At 41.4% G+C, this 22,222-nt stretch overlaps 1 protein-coding gene across 7 annotated transcripts in view; it reads right to left on the bottom strand.

The window, feature by feature from the left end:
• Scaf8 (SR-related CTD associated factor 8) overlaps positions 1-21,004 on the bottom strand; it is a 210,777-nt gene extending 189,773 nt beyond the window's left edge. For 2 of the 7 annotated variants that reach the window (XR_005976766.1, XR_005976767.1), the window contains exons 1-2: positions 20,640-21,004; positions 16,021-16,083 (exon numbers count right to left, since the gene is read on the bottom strand). Coding sequence is in view for 4 of the 7 variants with exons in the window: in XM_041680061.1 (XP_041535995.1) it covers positions 16,021-16,083; positions 20,640-20,669 (93 nt within the window). In the remaining 3 variants the exon portion in view is untranslated. Of the gene's footprint in view, positions 1-7,418; positions 7,546-16,020; positions 16,084-20,639 lie in introns of those variants that run through there. The other 5 variants (XM_041680061.1, XM_041680065.1, XM_041680062.1 and 2 more) reach the window with 4 other exon arrangements.
• Between the last annotated feature and the right edge of the window lie 1,218 nt (positions 21,005-22,222).

Genomic DNA, 22,222 nt, shown 5'->3' with positions numbered 1-22,222 from the left:
TTTCAGGCTGCACTGGAACTTGCTAAGTGATCTTTTTAATATTCTGCTAAGTGATAAATCCTAAAACCAATGGATACTTCCTCAAAAAGAACAATCCTGGATGGGCAAAGATCCTGCTCACCCTTTGTAAGACGATCTCATTATGTAAAACCAACTGTTCGGTATCCGAGATTTAGAAAACTGAAAAAAAGTTAATTTAAATAAATGCACCCTACTTAAAGAAGGAAAAAGGAAAAAGAAAAAAACATTGACAGCAGCTGTAAGGTTATTAAATGAAAATCCCTGAGCCCACAGTAACTCTACCCCTATGAGTTCTTGGTCAGGGAGGCCCCCATATCCTATATATAAATCAAAAAGACTATGGCCCTTGGTGCTGGTTGTTTCCACAAATTAGATGGTAAGTCCTTTTTTGCTAGGACAGCACAGATTTTGGTTGCAGAACTAGGGGAAATCCAACTACTAATGAGCTGGACATGTCCTGCCCTGTTCACTGAATCTCTGGAAGACACTCCACAATCTGCTGTGCAAAAACTGTCGCCAACAGTCCTGCTGGATTACAGATTCTGACGACATATCATCCATCATGTATGTGCAGGAATAATGGTGATAGATGAGGTCCCTATTTTCTGTTTGACTTTAAAATTATCTTCCCTTGAGGAAACCGTATTTGATACTCTAAGTCAAGATAAAAATCTGTGGCTGGGGCTATCCAAGGCTTCAAAAGGAGACTAACTGCTACAGATGTAATGTGCCTGTCAAACTATCTTCTAGACATCAGCTGCTGATGTTGTTGCCCCTACTCAGGAAGGCTATTCTTCTTTGCAATGGGCAGTGGCTACTGTAGAAACTCATAACCATTCATACTAAATAAACCTAAAATACATACAAACTAAAATAACCTCTGCTGTGGTACAATGGCCCAATGGTAAGCCATAAGGATGGGTTAAACAGACATGTAAATTACCCCTTTCTAAACTCAGAGCATCACAAAAGAAGGGGCAGATAAATACTGTGAGGTAGAGGGAAAATGGAGTGCTGTGAATACATTTCTTCACATTAGAACATTGCCCCTGGAGAGCTGAGGGTGGCTCACCCCACAGAGATACAGAGAGCTCTTGAAACTTTTAAAACTCAGGGAATACTAGAATTCCAGAGATGAATCATCTTGCCTGGTTCCCACAGCTTTAAAGAGTTATTAGTGTAATATACAAAAACTTATACATTGCACACTTCAACAGATGAAAAGTATAGTGTGGATGTCTCAATAAAGCTGTTGTCTAAAAACAAAAAGTGAGGCACGGTAGTGCACATCTTTAATCTCAGCTCTGTGGAGGCAGAGGCAGGGGGATCTCTGAGTTTGAAGTCACTGAGTCTGATCTACACAGGAGATCCAGGGCTACAAACACAGAGAAACCCTGTCTTGAAAAAAAAAGAAAAAAACCCACAAAGGCTTCAAAAAGCTACAAACAACACAAGGCCCCTCCCCAAATTAGGAGAGCAGTTAAGCAACTAGAGGGAGAAAACTGGTGGAGCAACCTGCAATTTAGGCTGGCAGCTGCAAGGATGCAGCTGTCAACCACGTTGGGGTAAACCTTTCAGTGACGCAGCTGTCTCTAAGTCACCATGTTCCTGTAAGGGACCTCATTAAGCTCAGGGTCACTAAGGCCACACTTGGATACAGTTCTTTCTCCAGACTCCCATCAGTGCCTTACCTGAGGGAAGCAGACATCAGCTTGGACTATTTTGGAAACAGGACACAGAAAAAAGTGGCTCAACTGTCTTTGAAGTTTCCTGCTTCATGGAAATGTCTGCTGGATACTATGGGCCTGTAGGCTGAAGATGGATGCCCCAACGGTACAGAGGAACTTTGGGTGACTGTCCAGGCAACGAGATATCTCTGTCATTTCTAGAGTTTTGGAAGTTGCTTATTTCTTGATTACTTAGGTAATATTATATCCTTCTGGAGTCTTTGATGGAGTTGAAGAATGCTTAGTTATAGTTACAGTTTTCCTTAATTATGATAAAAGATAAAATAGATATAAATATTGTGACTGTAATTCTTGCTTGATAACTGTTTTGTTATATGTAATTTTACTATGTGAAAGTTAAAAACTTCCTTTTTGTTTAAATAGAAAAAGGGGAAATGGTGTAGGTGGGTCATCTGTCTATGTGTTATTTTTATTGGTTAAATAAAGAGACAGCCTTGGCTTTTGATAGGGCAGCAGCTTAGATAGGTGGAGTAGACTGAATTCTGGGAGGAAGAAGGCAGTTTGGCAGACACCATGGCTCTCAGGCCCGAGATGGACATAGGCTAGAATCTTGTCGGTAAGCCACAATCATATGGTGATACACAGATTTATTAGAAATGGGTTAATTAAGATGTGAGAGTTAGCCAATAAGAGATTAGAAGTAATGGGCCAGGCAGTGTTTAAACGAATACAGTGTCCATGTAATTATTTCGGGTAAAGCTAGCCAGGCCACAGGACGTAACCAGCTCACCTCATCACTACACTGGGGTAAAAAAGTTGCCAGAGGGGAAAGATGTGAGCTGCCAGCTGGAACCTTGCAGATAGGCCACAAGCCTCGTGGTAAAATATAAAATAATGGAAATGGGTTAATTCTAGAGGTAAGAGCTAGCTAGTAATATGCTTAAGTGATTGGCCAAGCAATGGTTTAAATAATTAGTGATTATTTCCAGTCTGGGTAGCCAGGAACGAACAAGCAGCCTCCTACAACAATAAATAACTTTTCTTAGTTATAAAAGAATGCTTATGATTCTTTTCCTAAAACATATTTTAATTACATTATTTATGTATGAGTTTGTGTACACATGCCAAATGGACGTCGAAGGACAACTGCAAGAACAGGTTCTCTCCTGCCATATGGATCAGATCCTCTGGATTGACACCAAGTGGATTTATCCACTGAGCCATCTCCTTGACTGACCTTTATTTCCAATTCAAGATATTTTAATACAGAAAATATGGACTAATTTAAAAACCACAAATGAAGGAAAAAACAAATTATGTATAATCTCACAATTCATCACTCATTCAAAACCTACTCACTGAAACCAGACAGTAGGAATGTACGACAAGGCCATGAGGTCTGCCATTAAATTCACGTTTCTAGAGCAGGACAACAGTGCAATAACGTAACAGCATACACAAGAGTATGAAATAATGTACAACTTTCTCAGAATAAAAAAATCTAAAACATTTTTTGAAGTACAAAATATCAAGAAAGGGAAACATTTGTTTTTCTAACATTATAACCTCTATAGCTTTAGTAGGACCTGGTGTTTAGCATGTGTGACACCTGGGTGCACAATCCCCAGCACCAAAAATTACAAATCAAAGCAGTTATCAACACCATTACAGCACCATGAGTTCTGGTATGTTTCCCAGTCCTTCCTATGGGCTATAAGCATTCTCATGTGGATAGTAATTAAATTAACAATATCCTGCTTTTCAAGTACAGTAACTGCCTAAGGATAATATTAGTTTTTGAATACTATTTGAAAGGAAAATATTTTAGAATCTAAGTTCAAAATTGTATTTGCAGCAAAAATAAAAGTCAACATTCCCTATAAACAAACATTATTTAAAGAACTATACTTAAGCCACAAAGTTGTGTATAGAGGTCCTTTCATGTCAAATTGTTGGAATGGGAGAGCTAAAAATACTATTAAGAAGTACACATTTCAGGTCAAGATTGATAGGTCAAACACATGTCCCCTTCTGCAGCCCCTCCCTGTTGGCAACTGAAAAAACCCAGGACTAAACAAAATTACCCAATTACTCAAAAGTATAAAAGCAGGCCAACTGAAGATGAGTGTCAAGCCTCAATGCTGTGTGGTGCCGGTATGAGGAGGCTTTAGAGAGCAGGTAAATTCCAGAGCACTGGGTACTCCGCCATCAGGATGAGCCCAGTGCTGGCAGAAACTGAAGAACTGTGCAGCCAACAAAAGCAAAGCAGCCAGTAGAAACCTACCCTGTATCCAACCAGAAGAGCAGAGAAAAAGGCACTAGGGAGATGGTAAGGAGGAGCGGGGAAAGCAAAGAGAGACTTTTCTTTCCCCTTCTCCTGCTTCCTTTTTAACTGGAAGGCAGCTCCGTTTACAACATGAGCATCAACCCAGAAGCACAAGGAAAAGGAGACTGCATTATCTAAGAAACGGAAGGTGTGAGGCCGTCCTGTTTCATTGTTTTTCTTTACTTCAATCATAGCAGGTAACTTTCTGAACAGAAAAACAGAAGAGTCCTAAAATCTGGAGACTGTGGGAATCCCAGTGTGAACAGGGGACACTCTTCTGTGTATGAACTAACAAGTCCTAGGCTCATTCTGGACTATGCCTCCATAAAGACTTCTGAAGAAGGAAGGCAAAAGTTGAGACTAAAATACCTGTCAACTATTAGCCAACTTTTAGACTACATCAAGCAAAAAGTGTGCTAGGTACATTCAAGGGACAAAGCAGATGGTTTGCAAACAGACACTGAATGCGTGCGCATGCGAAAAAAGACAATTAACTATTAATCACAAAAGGACAATTACACTAGAGTCATCAAGAAACTTTAAAGAAAATAGAAAAATAAATGCCTGCGCTCCAGTAAATAACACCACACCTTTGTTTCTGCCAGCAACCCTAATTAAACTGAGTAGGCCATTAAATATGAGGGGGCATGAGAGAGACTTGTTAGGAAGAAAAGGAGGTTCAGAGGAAGTGGTAGAGGGTAGCGGGTATTGTAATGAATGAGTATGATCAAAATATACTATCTACGTGACTGAAACTATCAAAGAAATCAACTTTTAACAAATACTTTAAAGAAATTACATACTATGAACCCTGGAAATAAATACACATACAAGTTTTCAGCACAGAAAAAGAAACTAAGAAAAAAAAAAGCAAAATGGTCATTTTATACACAACTTTAACACCCAGGAGAAGTTGGCAGTATGACACTAAATGTAAGAGTCAAAAAATTCTTCTACTGACTTAACACACTTAACAGGCCATAATCACAATCTCTTTCGTATCAGCATTATAGATGATACAAAAAATTAAAAATAAGCCCCCTCAATAAAAAAGAAAAAAATAACTTACATGGCCAAGAAGAGACATTTAATACTGCTAACCCAACTAACTTAAATAATTAAGATGAGAAATAATAAGCTCTGTCCTTGTATTAGCATAGTCAATGAGGTTTAAAATAATTATCTTAGATGATGTGGGAGTGTCATATATCAATCTCTTGATTTCACTGGTTAAGCAATAAAGAAACTGCTTCGCCCTCATAGGTTAAAACATAGGTGGGAGGAGTAAACAGAACAGAATGCTGGGAGGAAGAGGACGTGAGCTCAGACTCGACAGCTCTACTCTCAGGGGCAGACGCCTCAGAGAGACGCCATAGCTCAGCTCTCGGGGGCACACGTGATGAAGCTCCGACCCAGGATGGACGTAGGCTAGAATCTTCCCGGTAAGCGCACCTAGCGGAGCTACACAGATGATTAGAAACGGGCTAGATTAATATGTGAGAATTAGCCTGAGGCTAGATAGAAATGGGCCAAGCAGTGTTTAAATGAATACAGTTTGTGTGTTGTTATTTTGGGCATAAGCTAGCAGGCGGCCAGGGTGCTGGGGACACAGCCCCGCCGCTCATATTACTACACTTAGAAATAACAGAATATTTTAATATGTTACATAATAAGTGTAAATGTTTCAAATTCATTGTAATATCCTAAATATATGGACTAAATACAAAAACAAGAGCAGGGAAAATGATCAAAAATTGTCAACTGGATATAATAAACATAAGTAATTTTCTAAAAACAAAACAAACCCTCCCGTCGCTCCCTCTCCGATCCCGTAAAATGTCACATTAGGTAATCAAGGCCAGCTCTAAACTTGTGTCAATCCTCCTACCTCTGCCCCAAGTGATGGATGGGGTCATTAGTGGAGACACCAAATCCAGGTTCAATAGGAAATATTGAACTGCACTGACCAGTCCTCAGCAACACAGATCAAATCAGCTGACTACTTAATCAGGCCACAAACTATATTTTGTATTATAAGGCAAATATTTTTCAGCATCTCTTTTTAAGATTTCTTTTTATTTCATGTGTTTGAGAGTTTTTTCTGCATGTATGTACACTGTGATGGAGGAAGGTCATTTGTCTATCTGTTGCTTTCATTGGTTAATTAATAAAGAAAACTGCTTGGCCTGATAGGGCAGAATTTAGATAGGCGGAGTAGACCAAACAGAATGCTGGGAAGAAGGGAAGTGGGGCACATGCCATAGCTCTCCTCTCCAAGATGGATGCAGGTTAGGATCTTTCGGGTAAGCCTCGTGGTGCTACACAGATTATTAGAAACGGGTTAATCACGATGTGAGAGTTAGCCAGTAAGAGGCTGAAGCTAATGGGCCAAGCAGTGTTTAAAAGAATACAGTTTGTGTGTTGTTATTTCGGGTAAAGCTAGCCGGTGGCCAGGAGCCCTCCTGAGTGGCGAGAAGCGGCCCACCACTCCACTACAACACTGTGCATACCTGGTGCCAGTGGAGTCCAGAGAGGGCATCAGATCCCATGGACCTAGGCTTATAACTGGCCACATACTTTGCAAGAAGCAGCAAGTACTCTTAACTTACTTTACAATATCTCCAGCCCCAAGAAATTAAGTATTTTTTTGAAAAACAATGTTATAGTCCACAACTATCAAAAGGCAGTACTAAGAAATTACAAGGAAAAAAATTTTTAAATTCTCTAGATAATACTACTTGCCCAAAGCTAAATCTAACGAATAACTTTTTAGAGATTAACAAATATATATCATCACAAAAAACAAAGTGGTTCTCAACTAAAATGTTCTGTACTGAAAGATGGAAAGTGAATCTCTTTTATACCTAAAATTACAATTTGACACCCATGTTCTAGCAGAAACCCCGAGTTCTTTTCCTCTCCATCTACCCTGGAAAAGTATGACCTTACATTAAACAGTAGCCAAGAAAGTTTTTTGTTTTGCTTTGTTTTTTTTCTCATCCACAATAGCTAAAATTTACTAAGTACACATGGACGCTAAAAGGAATTAAACAATCCAATACAAGATAGCAGAATGAATTTACTCAACTTCCTCATGATTAAATTCACTTGAATACAGTGATCTCATTCAAAGATGTGTAACCAAAGCCTCAGGACTGATATAAACTTCTCCCCCCACCCTACACACACACACAATTTAACTTAAAACCTTGATACCCAAGCTGGGCAGTGGTGGTGCACGCCTTTAATCCCAGCACTGGGGGCAAAGTCAGACAGATCTCTATGAGTTCAAGGCCAGACTGGTCTACAGAGTGAGTTCTAGGACAGGATCCAAAGCTACAAGAAACCTTGTCTCAAAAAATCAAAAACAAAACAAAAAATACCTTGATCCCCTACTGTCATAAAATGAAGTGCTGTCCTGAGGGAGGGTACAAATGGGGGAGACAGAAAGGTCAACACAGCACGGTGCCCACTCAAAGGATCCCACCATCATCTGGATGCTTTGTAGTTTCTTTTAGGGTAGGCAAGATAGCTCAGAGGGTAAAAGTGGTGGCGGTGGAGCCTGACATGAGCTCAATCCCTAGAACACACATAAGATGGAGACAATCAATTCCACAAAGCTGTCTTCTGACCTCTCTACGTGTACAACAGCACAACACCCATGTCTATCCCACACACCAATAAAAATAACCATCTTAAATAAAAAAATCATCCCTGTATATAATTGACATGTTTACTTTGAGAGTTGATCATTAATTCTCTCTTGTATAGTCTTATAGAAAGCCTTATAGTAAAGCTGTAAAAAAAAAAAGAGAATCTGAAAGTTTTTTAGTTTTTGTTTTATTCTGAGACAGATCTGTCTATGTAGGCCTGGCTGGCATGAAACTAGTTTACGTAGACTAAGCAGGCTGGCCTTTAAACTCAGAGATCTGCTTGCTTCTACCTCCCAAGTGTTAGGATTAAAGGCTTATGCCACAACGCCTAATTTCGAAGTTTGAGAATCTAAGTCATTTTAGAGAAGCTAAAGAGATAACTTCCATATAAATTAAAGACAGAGGTCATCTTAAAACTGACAACAGCAATGCAAAAGAGAAAGGATGCATGCATGGATTAAAGATTCAACGTGGAGAATAAAAAGGGAAGGATGCAGCATGCATTAAAAAGTAGCTCATTGGGTTTCACAACTGAGGAAGACAGATGAATCACACGTTTTTGTGTCAATATTAAGAAATATGGCTTTATTGCCCCAAGTAAACTGAAGTCTTAAAAGCAAAAAGTGAATTGAAGAAAAATTTAGATTTGGGGTAACAGGAACATGACTGCAATTATAATACACTATGGAAAAAAAAACGAGATAATGTAGAACTGAATCTCATAAAACAAAAATCTTTTTTAAAAAAGAATACCTGTAGAGGTAACAGAAGGCAGATAAAGAAATAATAATTAGTACATTGGTTTGAAAAAAAGAAATAGATGCTGAGATCTAGGAGAAAAGTAAAATATGTGCCTGTTAACAGATCTTCAGATCAAGCTTTCAAAAGTGTAAAGAACCAAGACAGAGCTAAGGGAAAGGAGCTGCACACAAAGAGAAAAGAACACTTCAGATCTGAGGCACTCTGCCAACGCTCAGTTCTGTCAGGACCGCTCAAGCACTTTCTCCTTCAGAATGGCCTGCCAAGATTGATAGTATTTGCATTTTCTTGATTTGTAACAAGTGATAACTAAATTAAAATTGTCATAGTACCACCTCAAATACATTACAGACTCGTGTCTCAAACAGTACTTTTGGCTCACAGAAGGGATGGAGTTTCCAAGAACAAAACTACCCATGCCTATATGGAATGTCCATACTGTATGTGGCCCATGCCTGTAATCCCGGTATGGGAGAATTGAAGTAGAGAGAGTTCGAGGTAGCAGGGATACATAGCAAGCCCTTGTCCAAAATAAATAAATAAAAATTAAAAAAAAAAAAAAGAAGCCGGGCGATGGTGGCGCACGTCTTGCCGGGCGATGGTGGCGCACGTCTTTAATCCCAGCACTCGGGAGGCAGAGGCAGGCAGATCTCTGTGAGTTCGAGACCAGCCTGGTCTACAAGAGCTAGTTCCAGGACAGGCTCCAAAACCACAGAGAAACCCTGTCTCGAAAAACCAAAAAAAAAAAAAAAAAAAAGAAAAGAAAAAAGAGCCAATGGGCCTGGCAAAAGCACTAGCAGTTCTTCCAAAGGACCCAGGTTTAATTCCCTAGACTCAAATGGCAGCTCACAGTTCTAACATTGCAGGTCCCCTACACACAAATGATACACAGACATCTATGCTGGCAAAGCACCATACACCTAAAATTCAAAAAATAACTAAGTAAATGCCACCAAAAAACAAACAAACAAACAAAAAAGACAGAAAGACAGAAAACAAATCTATCAGCTAGGAGCCATGTAAATCTACACAACTGAGTCCCCAGTGAAGATGGAAGACTATGGAAACAATGACTCCCTAGTGAAGATAATGGATTTAGGAAAACATACTATACCATGGTGTCAACCTAATAACCAAGCAGATTTTTCATAAACGTAAAGTGTTTGTGAATCTACTTATCAAATGACTTGACAAAATTCACCTAAACATGAATTTTACACAATCATTAATAAGGCTTTAGGGCTCAAAATCCGTAACAATGATAGTCCCTGTAGTGTTATCTTGTTTGTAATCTAACAAATAAAGCTTGCCTGAAGATCAGAGTGCAGAGCTAAGCGACTATTTAGCCACAGAGGCCAGGCAGTGGTGGCACACACCTTTAATCCCAGAAGGCAGAGGTAGGTGGATCTCTGTGAGTTCAAGGCCACCCTGGGCTATACAAATATACAAGACTGACCCAATCTAAGAGAGAAACAAAGTCAGGTTGTGGTGATGGCACACCTTTAATCCCAGTACTTGGGAGCTATACACCTTTAACCCTACACGAATGAGATGACTGAGCACAGAGAAGACTATAAGATAGGAGGAGACAGGAGCTCAGATGCAGTCTGAAGTTTCATAAAGGCAGCAGTCAGTCTGAGAATTCAAAGAGACAGAATCACCCCCTCAGTATGAGCATTGGTAGAGGTAAGCACTCTCTAGTGGCTGGCCGCTCTGCTTCTCTGATCTTAATCCCCATATCTGACTCCAGTTTTTCTTCTTTCTTTTTTTTTTTAAGATATATTTATTTTATGTACAATGCTCCTCCTGCCTGTACACCTCCATGCCAGAAGAGGGCACCATATCTCATTACAGATAGTTATGAGCCACCATGTTGTTGCTGGGAATTGAACTCAGGACCTATGGAAGAGCAGCCACTGCTTTTAACCTCTGAGCCATCGCTCCAGCCCCACCAGGTTTTTATAAAAACTATTTAGAATCCGTGCTACAAGTCCGTTTCTCTAAAAGCCCCTCTAGGGCTCTTTTCTAATCCCACCATGTGAGTGATGGACTACCACACGTCTCCTTGCACAATGGATACTGTCCCATATTCCTTTGACAGCAACCATATTTAAAAAAAAATTTTTTAAAAGTCATCCTGGCCAGGTGTGCTAGCACACACTCTTAATCCCAGCACTCAGGAGGCAGAGACAAGTGGATCTCTGAGTTTGAAGCCAATCTGGTCTACATATCAAGTTCAAGGCCACCCAAGAACACCATCTTAAAAAAAAATCCCCCAAAACCCTAGAACATTGAATTATATAAATACATAAATGTAGTTGGGCATGGTAACTTACAAATCTGTAATTCCAGCTAGGGAGGCTGAGGCAGAAGGATAGCTATGAGTTCCAGTCTGAGCTACAGAGACAGATAAGTGTGACTTAAAAGAAAATTATTAATTTACTCTAATTTGACTGCTCATAGGTATGTATCCTAAATAATACATAAAGTACGAGTGCTCATCCTCAAGTCTACCGAACGACATCTTTCAAAAGTCAAGTTTATGCCAAGAACTGAACAAGGGAGTCAAAAACAAAACCAGACTTCAGTTCTGCTTACAGCTCCCGATGCACAACACAACTACAATGGTATTCAGTTACCATGTCAGAAAACCAAGGGCAGAAATCATTCTTGAGATGAAACAAAATACATAAGTACACAGGTAGATGTATGAAAACCTTCAGTTAAATTCCCCCATGATTTAAACAGCCCACATTTGTCTGAGGCCATCACAGTGGAACAGTAAGACCACGACGTCCTCTTAGTTTGAGAAGTGGTAATAACAGCAAAGTGACCATAGGAGACGGGAAGTCATCAGGATATTAAAAAGCTTCTTGGCAGCAAGTTCCCATAGCTGTATTAACTACAATTTCTCAAACAAATGAGCTATTTCTAATATTACAGTAGTTTAATTTAGTTTCATGATTATAATAAAGAACTGTGTAACAAATGTTACATAAAATGCTAAAGGATTCAAGCAGGCTTAATACCAATGTCCTAATAAATTGCCACTACCACAATTTAAATCTTTAATTTTTTTCATAGACCTTTCAATAAACAACTAAATGGTTTCTTTTGGGGGACAGGGTTTGTCTGTATAGCCCTGACTGTCGTACAACTCTCTATGTAGACCAAGCTGGCCTTCAACTCAGAGACTCACCTGCCTCTACTCCCAAGTGCTGAGATTAAGGATGTGCACCACCATGCCCAGCTACTACCTAAGTTTTAATCATACCATGAGCCTGACACCAAATGAAGCCTGAAATTCTTGAAGAAATGGCTAATCAAGGTTTGGGCAGGAATAACTTACTGTATCACAAAGTAAGGGGCTATTCCAAAAACTCATTAGCATATGTCAAAGTGCCCAAGAGTTGGCTTGAATAATCTCTGATTAGTCAAAACTGACCACGCAGGATCTTTCGAGACAGGGTTTTTCTGTAGCTTTGGCGCCTGTCCTGGAACTAGCTCTTATAAACAGGCTGACTTTTGAACTCACAGAGATCCGCCTGTCTCTGCCTCCTGAGTGTTGGGATCAAAGGCGTGCACCACCACCGCCCAACTACCATAGATCTTTAAAAGCCAATGAATAAAGAATCCATGAGTTTACAACAAAATACAAAATTATATTTACGTAGAAATTAAGAGAAGGGAAAGCTGTCACAGATACAAAGAAATACAGACACAAAGAACTTAGAAAATAACATTTGGTGACTATATCAGGCAAGAAATGAATTTATGCTAAAAACCAGTGAGCAAATTTGGGTGATGTTTTTTATATTTGCATCAAAATATCTCACCTACAAGAGACATGGTACAAAGGTAGAGAAAGCAAAGAAAGCTGTAGCCAAGAGCTACCACTCCTGCTAATGACACAAATTAGAAGTCTCAGAAGTCAGGATGCCCACAATGTTATTTCTGAAGGACTCCTACCTAAAACACATAAAGTTACACAGCGGATGAGTCAATATGAAGAGAATTCTAAATTGTCCTGCTGTCATCAAACACCACCACCTCAAGCTCTAAAAAAAATAGAGTAACTTCCAAATTAAAAGAGATAAAACACTAAAGTGTGGTATAGAAATTATTCTCTAAGGAAAACCATGGGTGCAATATATAGTGAAATTAGGCAAAGATCTTCAACAGTAATTATAATCACTGTTAACCTCCCAATGGATAACACTGTATTTCGACTAAACAAATACCTTTTTAAAAGAAAAGAGACAGCTATTCAGAGGGAGCTGGCACTCTGAATTGGTATTTACTTCAAAATATTCAAGAAAAAGAGCTTGTGTTCATGTGTTATAAAAAGAAAGAAAGCTAAAGTATCTAACACAAAGAATCTGGGGCTAGAGAGATGGCTCAGTTCTCTTGCAGAGGACTCAGGTTCAATCTTCAGCACCCACACAATGTCTCACAGCCATCTCTAACTCCAGTCCCTGGGGATTCGACACTCTTCAGACTTCTGTCAGGCACCCACTCGATGCACATACATACATACAAGCACATACATACATACACTCTGTCATATAAAATAAATCTTTTCTTTAAAAGAATCCAAAGTATGCACCTAAAAGTTTCTTGCAACTTTACAAATATGTTTCAAGTAATTTTTTAAAAATGAAAGTTATATTTGAACATGATGTCTATTAAGTTACTAAAACATTAACTAATGGGCCTCCTTTACAAAAAGCAAGGAAGAGGACTGGTGGGGTCTTGCATTTCCCCCACAATAGCATCTCCAGGTTGGGTGACTGGATACCTCCTGTTCAAGCAGAACCCATAGGCGATGTGGCCTTATTGGCAGCTAGGGCCTATGACCTGGGTTCCTTGTATTATTAGCCACTCCTGGGCTTTCGGTTTACAAATTTCTGAGTCACTCCTTGCTTTTATTCTCTGCAGAAATGGGCATGTTCATGAAACCTGGGAGAGCAGTGTTGGTCCTGACTGGACACTACTCTGGACAAAAAGCCATCATCATGAAGAACACCGGTGACAGCACTTCAGACCACCCTTATATCCATGCCCTGGTGGCTGCAATTGACCATTATCCTCAAAAAGTGACAGCCAATGGATCAAAGATTTACAATCACCTCAAGTCTACAAGATCCTCTATGTGAATCCTCTTGGACAAAACTGTTGTCAACAAAGATCTTTAGAGACCCAGTTCTGAAACACAAGACTAGGCAGGAAACAGCTTTGCATTTGTGTATTTCTGTTTCCATCATTACAAATTAAAAAAAAAAAAAGCAACCCCCAAAGGGCAAGAAAATCAGAGGAGTGCTAACTCACACGTTTCTTTCCTGTCTAACAGCTACAAAGTGCATTTCTTTGGTAAAATCACAATGGCTGACCATCTGCAAAGGGAAGAGCACCCACCAAGCTTTTACATAGCTCTCCCAAACAATGGCTGAAGCACCACGCTGTGTAACAGGAAGAAGAGTGCTTCTGCATCAGTGAGTTCAAGCACCCACAAATCAGAAATATTCAGGAAAGGCTGGGCAGTGGTGACACACACCTTTAATCCCAGTACTCTGGGAGCAAAAGGCAGGTGGATCTGAGTTTGAGGCCAGCCTGATCTACAGAGTGAGTTCCAGGACAGTCAAGGCTACACAGAGAAACTCTAGTTTCAAAAAATTAAAAAGAATCAGGAAAAAAAAAACTGTCCTGAACTCATGCTTTTTCTCTTGTTATTCCCTAGAAAATTTGGTGTACCGTATTTGGTGCAACAAATGCTAGGTTTAGTCTGCAGAACCAAATAACAACTCATGGAAGAGGATTTTTACCTGAATATTTGAACTGCTTTGATTAATTCAAAATACCGTGTCAACTTTATGCATCAAAAAATTTACTGAATTAAAGAAAGCCATTGAACCTGTTTGTGGCAGTCTTTATGGTACCACTATGTAGGAATCTCTGCATTACTGCCCAGGTTGTATAACCTCAACTGTTTTTACTTTAGCTAGAAGGAAGGAAGGAAGGGAGGTCTGAGGAACACACCAAATTCAGAAAGTGTTAAAACAAAGGTACCAATTTCTTCTATACTTAGATCAAGTAAAAGATTTTAAATAAAAATCTATTACTTTTCCAAAACTTAAGCTTTTGTCACTGCTCAACGGAAGTTACACATAGAGTAACTATCTCAATGACAGAAGAAAGGACTCTTAAAGATGAGTCTTAAAAGAAGTAGTTCTGATTCTAAAAGAACAAATGAAGGGTGTTTTTTAATGTCAGAAATTTTCAAATACAATTCAACAGCACTGTCTTATTTCTGACTGTTGGGCAAACAGGCTGGGTCTACTGTGAGCACAACACACGCAGGGTCATCTGGCTCTGGGAGGCAAACACTTGGACTATTCGGCAAAACTGGGCCTGGACAGCAGGATCCCAGCAGCTCCAACAGGGCAGGAAGGAATGCAGGCACTTAGAGGGCCTAGCCAGGCACAGGACAGACAGGCTCAAGAGAGTGCAGATCCCTCTAAGGTAGATGTTCTTTCCTTGCCTCATTTATTGCTGTATCTAAGGAAATCTCCTGGCATACAGTAAGCATCCACTAAGAATTAAATTAACAACAGGGTCAAAGAATGAAATCCTAAGCCTTTCCTAATCAACCTAGAGAAGTGACAAACTAGCCAGGCAGTGCTGGTGCAGGCCTTTAATCCCAGTACCCAGGAGACAGGGACAGGTGGAGGCCAGCCTGATCTACAGGGTGAGTTCAAGAACAGCCATGGCTGCACAGAGAAACCCTGTCTCGAAAAACAAAGTGACGAATAACTAAGTTGCAGATTTTAAAAACGTGTTTGATACACATTTGCTTATCAGTCATAAATGTCTGCAGGGAAAATAGCAATCTATTCTTCACTCTTAATAAATAAGGTAATGTCAAAGTCTGAGGTATTTCTTGACCCACAGTGGGAAGTTACAAACTCATTCCTATGTCTTAATTTGGCTTTATCAGTTCTTATAAAGATGAAATAGGTACATACAATCTGAATCACAAAGAACAAACACCATGTTCACAACCAAGTTTGAGACAGACCGTGGGAGCACTCAGGCTACAAAACACTGTTCACCAGCCCTGACTTTCGAGACATCTGTACCATAACTAACCCCTCTAGTAGAAAATCTAAAATCTGATTTAGTTTTTGTTTCTCCACTCCTATATCATACGTCGTTAATTTATTTCCAAACCGTAAATTATGAGGTCTGTAAGTAACTCATATTAAAATGTTATCAAAAATGTAGTGAAATTATGTAATATAGAATGCAAATAAATGTAATGCAAATTTATGATATATGCTCACTATTAAGCCCAGTAACTTTTCCTTCCCCATTTTTAAAGAAATTCCAACATTTCTTATAAAGCAATTAAGTTTTATTCCCTATATGATCTTTTTAAGATTACTAATATATTTTAAGCAGCAAAACTCCACCTTCTTCCCAAGTACTACCCATACAAGCAATACAGAATTTCACTACCAAATTAAACCTAACATTTCCCAGAGAGCCTGCCTTATGTGGGTTAGAATCATCTTACTATGCTTCTTGTGTCCATGCTGCTGGAAAAGCAGTCTGTACAAGCAGGAGTAGAGGCACAACCCTGAGAGAAAGGAGTAGAGAAAGATGTTGAGAAAACAAAAACAGACAAAACGAGCTCACTCAAGAGTTTGAGCTCAGCCAGTGTTCACGGTCATGGTTGATCACATTTTTGTCATACCACTGAGTCAGAAACTGTCCATTAACAGCAAATCTGGCCCTAGAAAGAGATATCTGAAATCGTATGTGGAAGCAATAAAAATCACTACTAATTCTAAACTACCTACTGCAAATGATGATTAAAATACAACTGTTCAGAAGAGTGGAGATACATGAGTCCCTTAAATATCAACAAATTACTCTTACTAACTTAATACTAGTCTAGAATACCTCGGTTTAGTACTATATGAAATGGATTTCTACAGTGACAATTTCTTTTGTAATCTTGAATGGTTGAGATTATATCAATCAAAATGCAATATCAAAATCTATTCAATCTGAATTATTATTGTAGTATAAATTTTTATTATTATGGATAAGAAAAAACTATTACTGTATAACCAACAAGGTAGAAAGAAAAATTACAGGTTGATAAAATTAACCAAACTTCCCCTACAAAACATGTCTTAAATCCATAGGCCCCATCCTACCTTCTACTCAGCCTACTCAGAGCGAGAAAATGAAACATATCATGGGGCATCATCAACATAACCAGCTAGAAAAGCAACCTACACAATTGCATCACTGAAGCAGATTCTATTATGCTAAAGACTTAATGCTAATTTTTTTGATGTTTAAAAATATGGCTCAATCCAGCCTAGAACAAAGTATGCAACCCAGACCAGTCTCAAATTCAGAGTAATCCTCCTGACTCAACCTCCTAGGTACTGAAATTACTAGTGTGTGTCAGGACACCAACTTTCATTATTTTAAACATTTGAAGATTTAAAACTGTCTCGGTAACAAACAGTCATGATAATTTTATGTAATCCTCCTGACTCAACCTCCTAGGTACTGAAATTACTAGTGTGTGTCAGGACACCAACTTTCATTATTTTAAACATTTGAAGATTTAAAACTGTCTCGGTAACAAACAGTCATGATAATTTTTTAAGCTAGCCAAGAGTGTGGTGCCACACACCTGTAATACTGTAAACACTAAGTTCTTAAAAGACTCCAATACCAAAGTAAAAATGCACCTCCTCTGGTTTTGTCCAGGCATAACTACTGCTGATCCACTCCTACACTTTTCCATGGATTACCTTATGAGTATGTTTTAAAATTTCTTCTCCAATTGCTCTGAAATTTTCTAAAGAAGAAATCATGTAAAGCCATTCTCTTTCCTTATGCTTTTCAAATACAAGACACGAGAGAGAGAGAGAGAGAGAGAGAGAGAGAGAGAGAGAAATGAACGAGAGGAAGAGGCCTCTATGCACTCAAGGCAGCCCCAATTCGGTCCACAGTTAAGCTGTCCTTCTCACTAGGTGACTACAGTGACTCCAGGTCCCTGTAAGAAGTGAACACCTGGAATGGCATCAAGTCCAGTACCTGGTAAAGACGAATCCATGCTCGTTTAGCTGCTCTATTCAAGCTTGGATTCTCGGGGAGTCTTCCAAAATAAGGACGACTCTCTCACTGTATCAGAATTGACAATAATGGCCATAGGATTAGCTCTCATTCAACTCATGATAATGAAGAGGAACAGTATCTTTAATATAGTGGTGAAGGACTGAGAAATTCTTTGAGAAATTATGAGAGGAGGAAGTTAATAGGGGATGATGACTCAGACTAAAATTTTTTCACATTTTGCAGATTAATTTTAAAAAAGGCTGTATTCTTAGCTTCACAATCTCTAGCATTTTATTTCCAAGATAATGTTCTCTGCTAAACAGGAAATAAGACGGGGGTAGTTCAGTCTTATAAAGCCTAAGAATCAGCAAGCCTTTCATATTTTAAGCATGTTTGCTTTGTTTTTATTTCAGAAGGGCTGTATAATATGGCTCAGTCTGGCCTAGAACAAAGTACGTAGCCCAGACCAGTCTCAAATTCAGAGTAATCCTCCTGACTCAACCTCCTAGGTGCTGAAATTACTAGTGTGTGTCAGGAGACCCAACTTTCATATTTTAAGTATTTGAAGGTTTAAAAATGCCTCGGTAACAAACAGTCATGATAATTCTTTAAACTAGCCTAGAGTGTGGTGCCACACACCTGTAATCCCAGCACTCAGGAAACCGAATCAACAGACAGACCCTGTCTCAACAATACTAATGATAGCTATTATTACCATGAGCTGAATTTTGATGCCTTAAAAGCCAAATTCACTGTGAGCACTTGAAAACATGATTTCCTCCCAAGCCTGTAATTCAGACTTCTTTTCATCTCTGTACTTTACAAAACAGGACTTAACAGAACAGAAATGAATGAACTGCTCCAGGGCTCTCCTGCAATAACAGACCACACAGGAGCCACATACGCACAACATTATAATCAATTTCCTCTTTTCTAAATTAACAAGCCTATGCATCCTGTGCTTAAACAAAAGTATACAAAGCCAAGTCTAGTGCAAAATGAGAATCCTGCTACTAGAGAAGCTGAGGCAGGAGGATCACATAATAAATACAAGTCTTATCTGAACTTGAGTGAGTTCAAATGCTACCAGCCTAGGCGATCTAAGAAAGGACTTCTCTCATGGCAAAAAACAGGACTGGGATATTCTAACTCATGGATGGAGCCCTAACCTAAGCATAGAAAGCATTCAATTCTCAGTCTGAGTCCAGCCTAACTCCACTCTAGATCATTCTAATAATAAAAGTTTCCATCATAGTGAGACAGAAAGGTAAAGGTTTAAGTTGTCTGAAATCCTTAGGGGAAAGATGGGAATTGAGGAGGCTACACACTAGAACTGGACCTCACTCTGCTGCAGCAGACACGGGAAAGCCTGTTCTCCTCCTCCACACTGCGCTACTGTGGCCAGAGCACTAAGTGTTGTTTACACCTACCATGGTCCAGAGACGTGGAAATAGAGAAAGGAGGGATTTTGTTTTGTTTTGAGAAAGGGTCTCTGTATAACAGCTCTGGCTGTTCTGGAACTTACTTACTCTGTAGACCAGGCTGGCCTTGAACTCAGAGATCCACCTCTTGGCCTCAGTACTAAAGAATTTAAATATTAGTGCTGTATGTAGCAAATTTAAAAAGCCACATGACTTTTTCTATAGCCACAAAATATTAAAAGTAGTTAATTACAGTTATCACTAAATTCCCTTTATTCCATATTCTAAATATAGATCATTGAGTGGGAGAATAAATTTTATATAAGGGACTATCTGACCCGACTACCAGCCATAATTCAGAAGCTTCCTGAATGCATCGCTCTAATGGTCAGGAAGTTTACTACTACCTAAAGTAACATGCATAACTAAAGAGCCATGAATTTATCTAACTTTTAACCCCTTTGCAGCATTTCCCAAATGCTGCCTTAAACAGGAAAAAAAGTAAGATGAAATTGCATAAAGGCATTTAAAAACACATGTGGACATCCACAAATTCTCTTTTAATAGATCATGTACTTAAAACATTAATAGTCATATTAGTGAGTAAAGCATTAGTACTTCCAAATCAAAAGTTCTGAAAACTATGCTAATTAGTTTGCATTCATTTAAGTATTTTTCTAAGGGGTACAAGACTACAATGATGCTGACTGAGCTGATATTTGCTACATTTAATATTCGAATTAGGTCCTAGTGATATTATTCCTTAAAAAGAAACTGATTTTTTTCGAAGCCTGACTTCCAATCAGATCAGTAAATTCAGCAGTGAAAATCGGACACCTGCCTTAAAATATGTGTCTGCATATATAATACATAACATATTATATATTATATATGTGTGCGTATATAATTATATGTGTATAATATATAATATATAAAATATGTTATATATCATATATGCTTAACCTGACACATGAACGAGCCTGTGGCAAATGATTCTCTAAGCTTCTTCCATTCTTGGTGCACAATGTCTCCCTAATATTCGTGTCTTTCTCCCTAACTCATGATCAGAAAAGCAAGAATAGGAAAAAATGAGGGGAGAGGAGTGGGGGAAGAGAGAAATCACGGAATAATGTTGCCTCCCTACCAACCATCCAATTAGCTAAGTCCCTGGCTGGCAAGTTACCTAGTCAACAGAACCTCAATAATAAACACTACGTGTAACGTGACTTCGGATCACCACCCCGTGGGTCCTCTCCAAGGCCTCGCATCCGTGTGTCAGCTTCCTCAATCACCCGGGAGGACCTGCAGAGTGATGTCCCGCAACAGTTCAGACCCTGCGGGGCCACGGGCTGCGGGTGGGCGGACCAGACTTCGGTCGAACCCACCCGGGAGCGTGGCGCGGCGGCCTCGGGAACCGGCCCGGCCTCCGGCCCTCCCCCTGCCCTTCCCCCTGCCCTCCCCCGGCCCTGCCTGGCCTGGGGAGGGGCGCGGGCCGTTCCCCTCCCCCCCGCCTCACGGCCGCCCGGCCGCCGTCGCCCCACCCGGAGGGAAACTGCGGCCCGCGCCCTTGCTCGGCACGCGAGCCCCGGGCCGGCTGAGGCCTGGCGGGAGGCCGGGCTGCGGTACGAACCTCGCTGTTGAAGGTCTTCACGGCCTCCATGTTGTCTGCGCAGAGGCCCGGGGCCCGGCGAAGGAAGAGGCGGCGGCGCGAGCGGAAGGGCGGGCGGACGACGGGCCCAGGAGGCCGCGGAGCACGGCGGGCAGGCGACGCTCCTCAGCGCCGGCGAGGCCCCGGCATGGCCGCGGGGCGGGCGCAGCGAGCAGGACGGAGGCCGCCGGGGCGGGTCGGCGGCGGGGGAGGGGCCGGCGCGGGCGCCTTCGCTGCTTCTCCGCCCCGCTCGGCAGCGGCCTCGGCGCTCAGGCTCCGGTCGCCTGCACTCTCCACCCACTTCTCCTCCTTCCTCTTCCTCCCGCGGACTCCCGTGTGGCCGCGCTGCCGCCTAGGCCGCGCAAACCTGCAGCGCGCAGCGAAGACACAGGAGGAAGCGCTGACCGCGGCGGCTGCGGCATCCAATATGGCGGACGCGGTCGGGCCGCGCACTCGGAGTCGGCGGCGCCGGCCAGCGCGCCCCCTGGCGACCGGGCCGCGCGTGGCCCACGGTCGCGCCGGACCATCGAGACGCGCGGCGCGGGCCAGAGCAGCCCGAATCGCCGAGGTGGGAGAGGGACGGCGGCGCCCGCCGCGGGAGCGAGCGCTGCGGCGCGGACGGGAGGCACTGACCGTGGCGGGTCCCGCGGAGGAGCGCTGCTCTGAGAGGAACCCGAAGTGCGGGCGGGGGGCGGGGAGGGATGGAGGGAACGGCAGTGTCTCCACGGCCGTCCCCCAGGGGATGGCGTCGGCCCTGGAGGCCGGGGGCAAGTGCCTTTGACAACTTTCGTGGGTATTGACTTGGAGGAGAAGCCCCGGGAGGATTCCTCGTCGGCAGCGTGTCCCCAAGCGTCCCAGAAGCGGGGAGCAAACGCTCCACACAAAAGCTGGCATGGGACGCGTGCATGCCGCAACCGTGCAGGCAAATGCGGGCTTGAGCGATCGGGGCCTGAGCATCTCCGAGGCGGAAAGGAACCCAGAACGTCCCGTTTGGACGCGGAAACGCAACCCATATTTTTTTAGGAAGTGGGTTATTCTCAAGGAATTTTTGCCCCAGATTATCAGTGCAGAGGATGGATACAGATTTTAGGATCGAGAAGTGCTACTGGTGAGCCGCTGTCGTGCTTCTTTTGAAGTTTTACCAACGAGGGGTGTTCCCACACGTACGGCCACCCTGACCACCCTTGTTGAAAGCCGTTTGCCATAGCTCTCCCCAGATGCAAGCAAAATGAAAAAAGTGAAAATGGGCAGCTTTAAAGTGTTTCCTAAATCCAGAGCCCTATGAAACACAAAGCAAGTTCCTTCCTGGCGTTTTAGGGTCTGTACGTGCTTCATTCACAGATATGCTGTTGGCACTGGCTGTTAGAAGGTAAAAATAGTGACAAGAAGCTTCCAATTTTTTTTTCACCTGCTATCTCAAGTGCACACCGCTTCCAGTGTTCACAGGCCATGCCTGACGATCCTGCTGTCTCCGCGTACCTGGCATGATCTCGACAGTAGCCTAGAGGCTCTGTTTTAGACACATCTCTCGTTTAGATAAATACCTGTGCTGCTTCTCCATTGCC

The sequence above is a fragment of the Microtus oregoni genome, unplaced genomic scaffold, assembly GCF_018167655.1.
Source record: "Microtus oregoni isolate MIOR12 unplaced genomic scaffold, Mior012 000033F_ref0000390, whole genome shotgun sequence".
NCBI classification, from domain to species: domain Eukaryota; kingdom Metazoa; phylum Chordata; class Mammalia; order Rodentia; family Cricetidae; genus Microtus; species Microtus oregoni.
The sequence above is the reverse complement of the archived record's forward strand: the minus strand, read 5'-3'. Positions and strand labels throughout refer to the sequence as shown.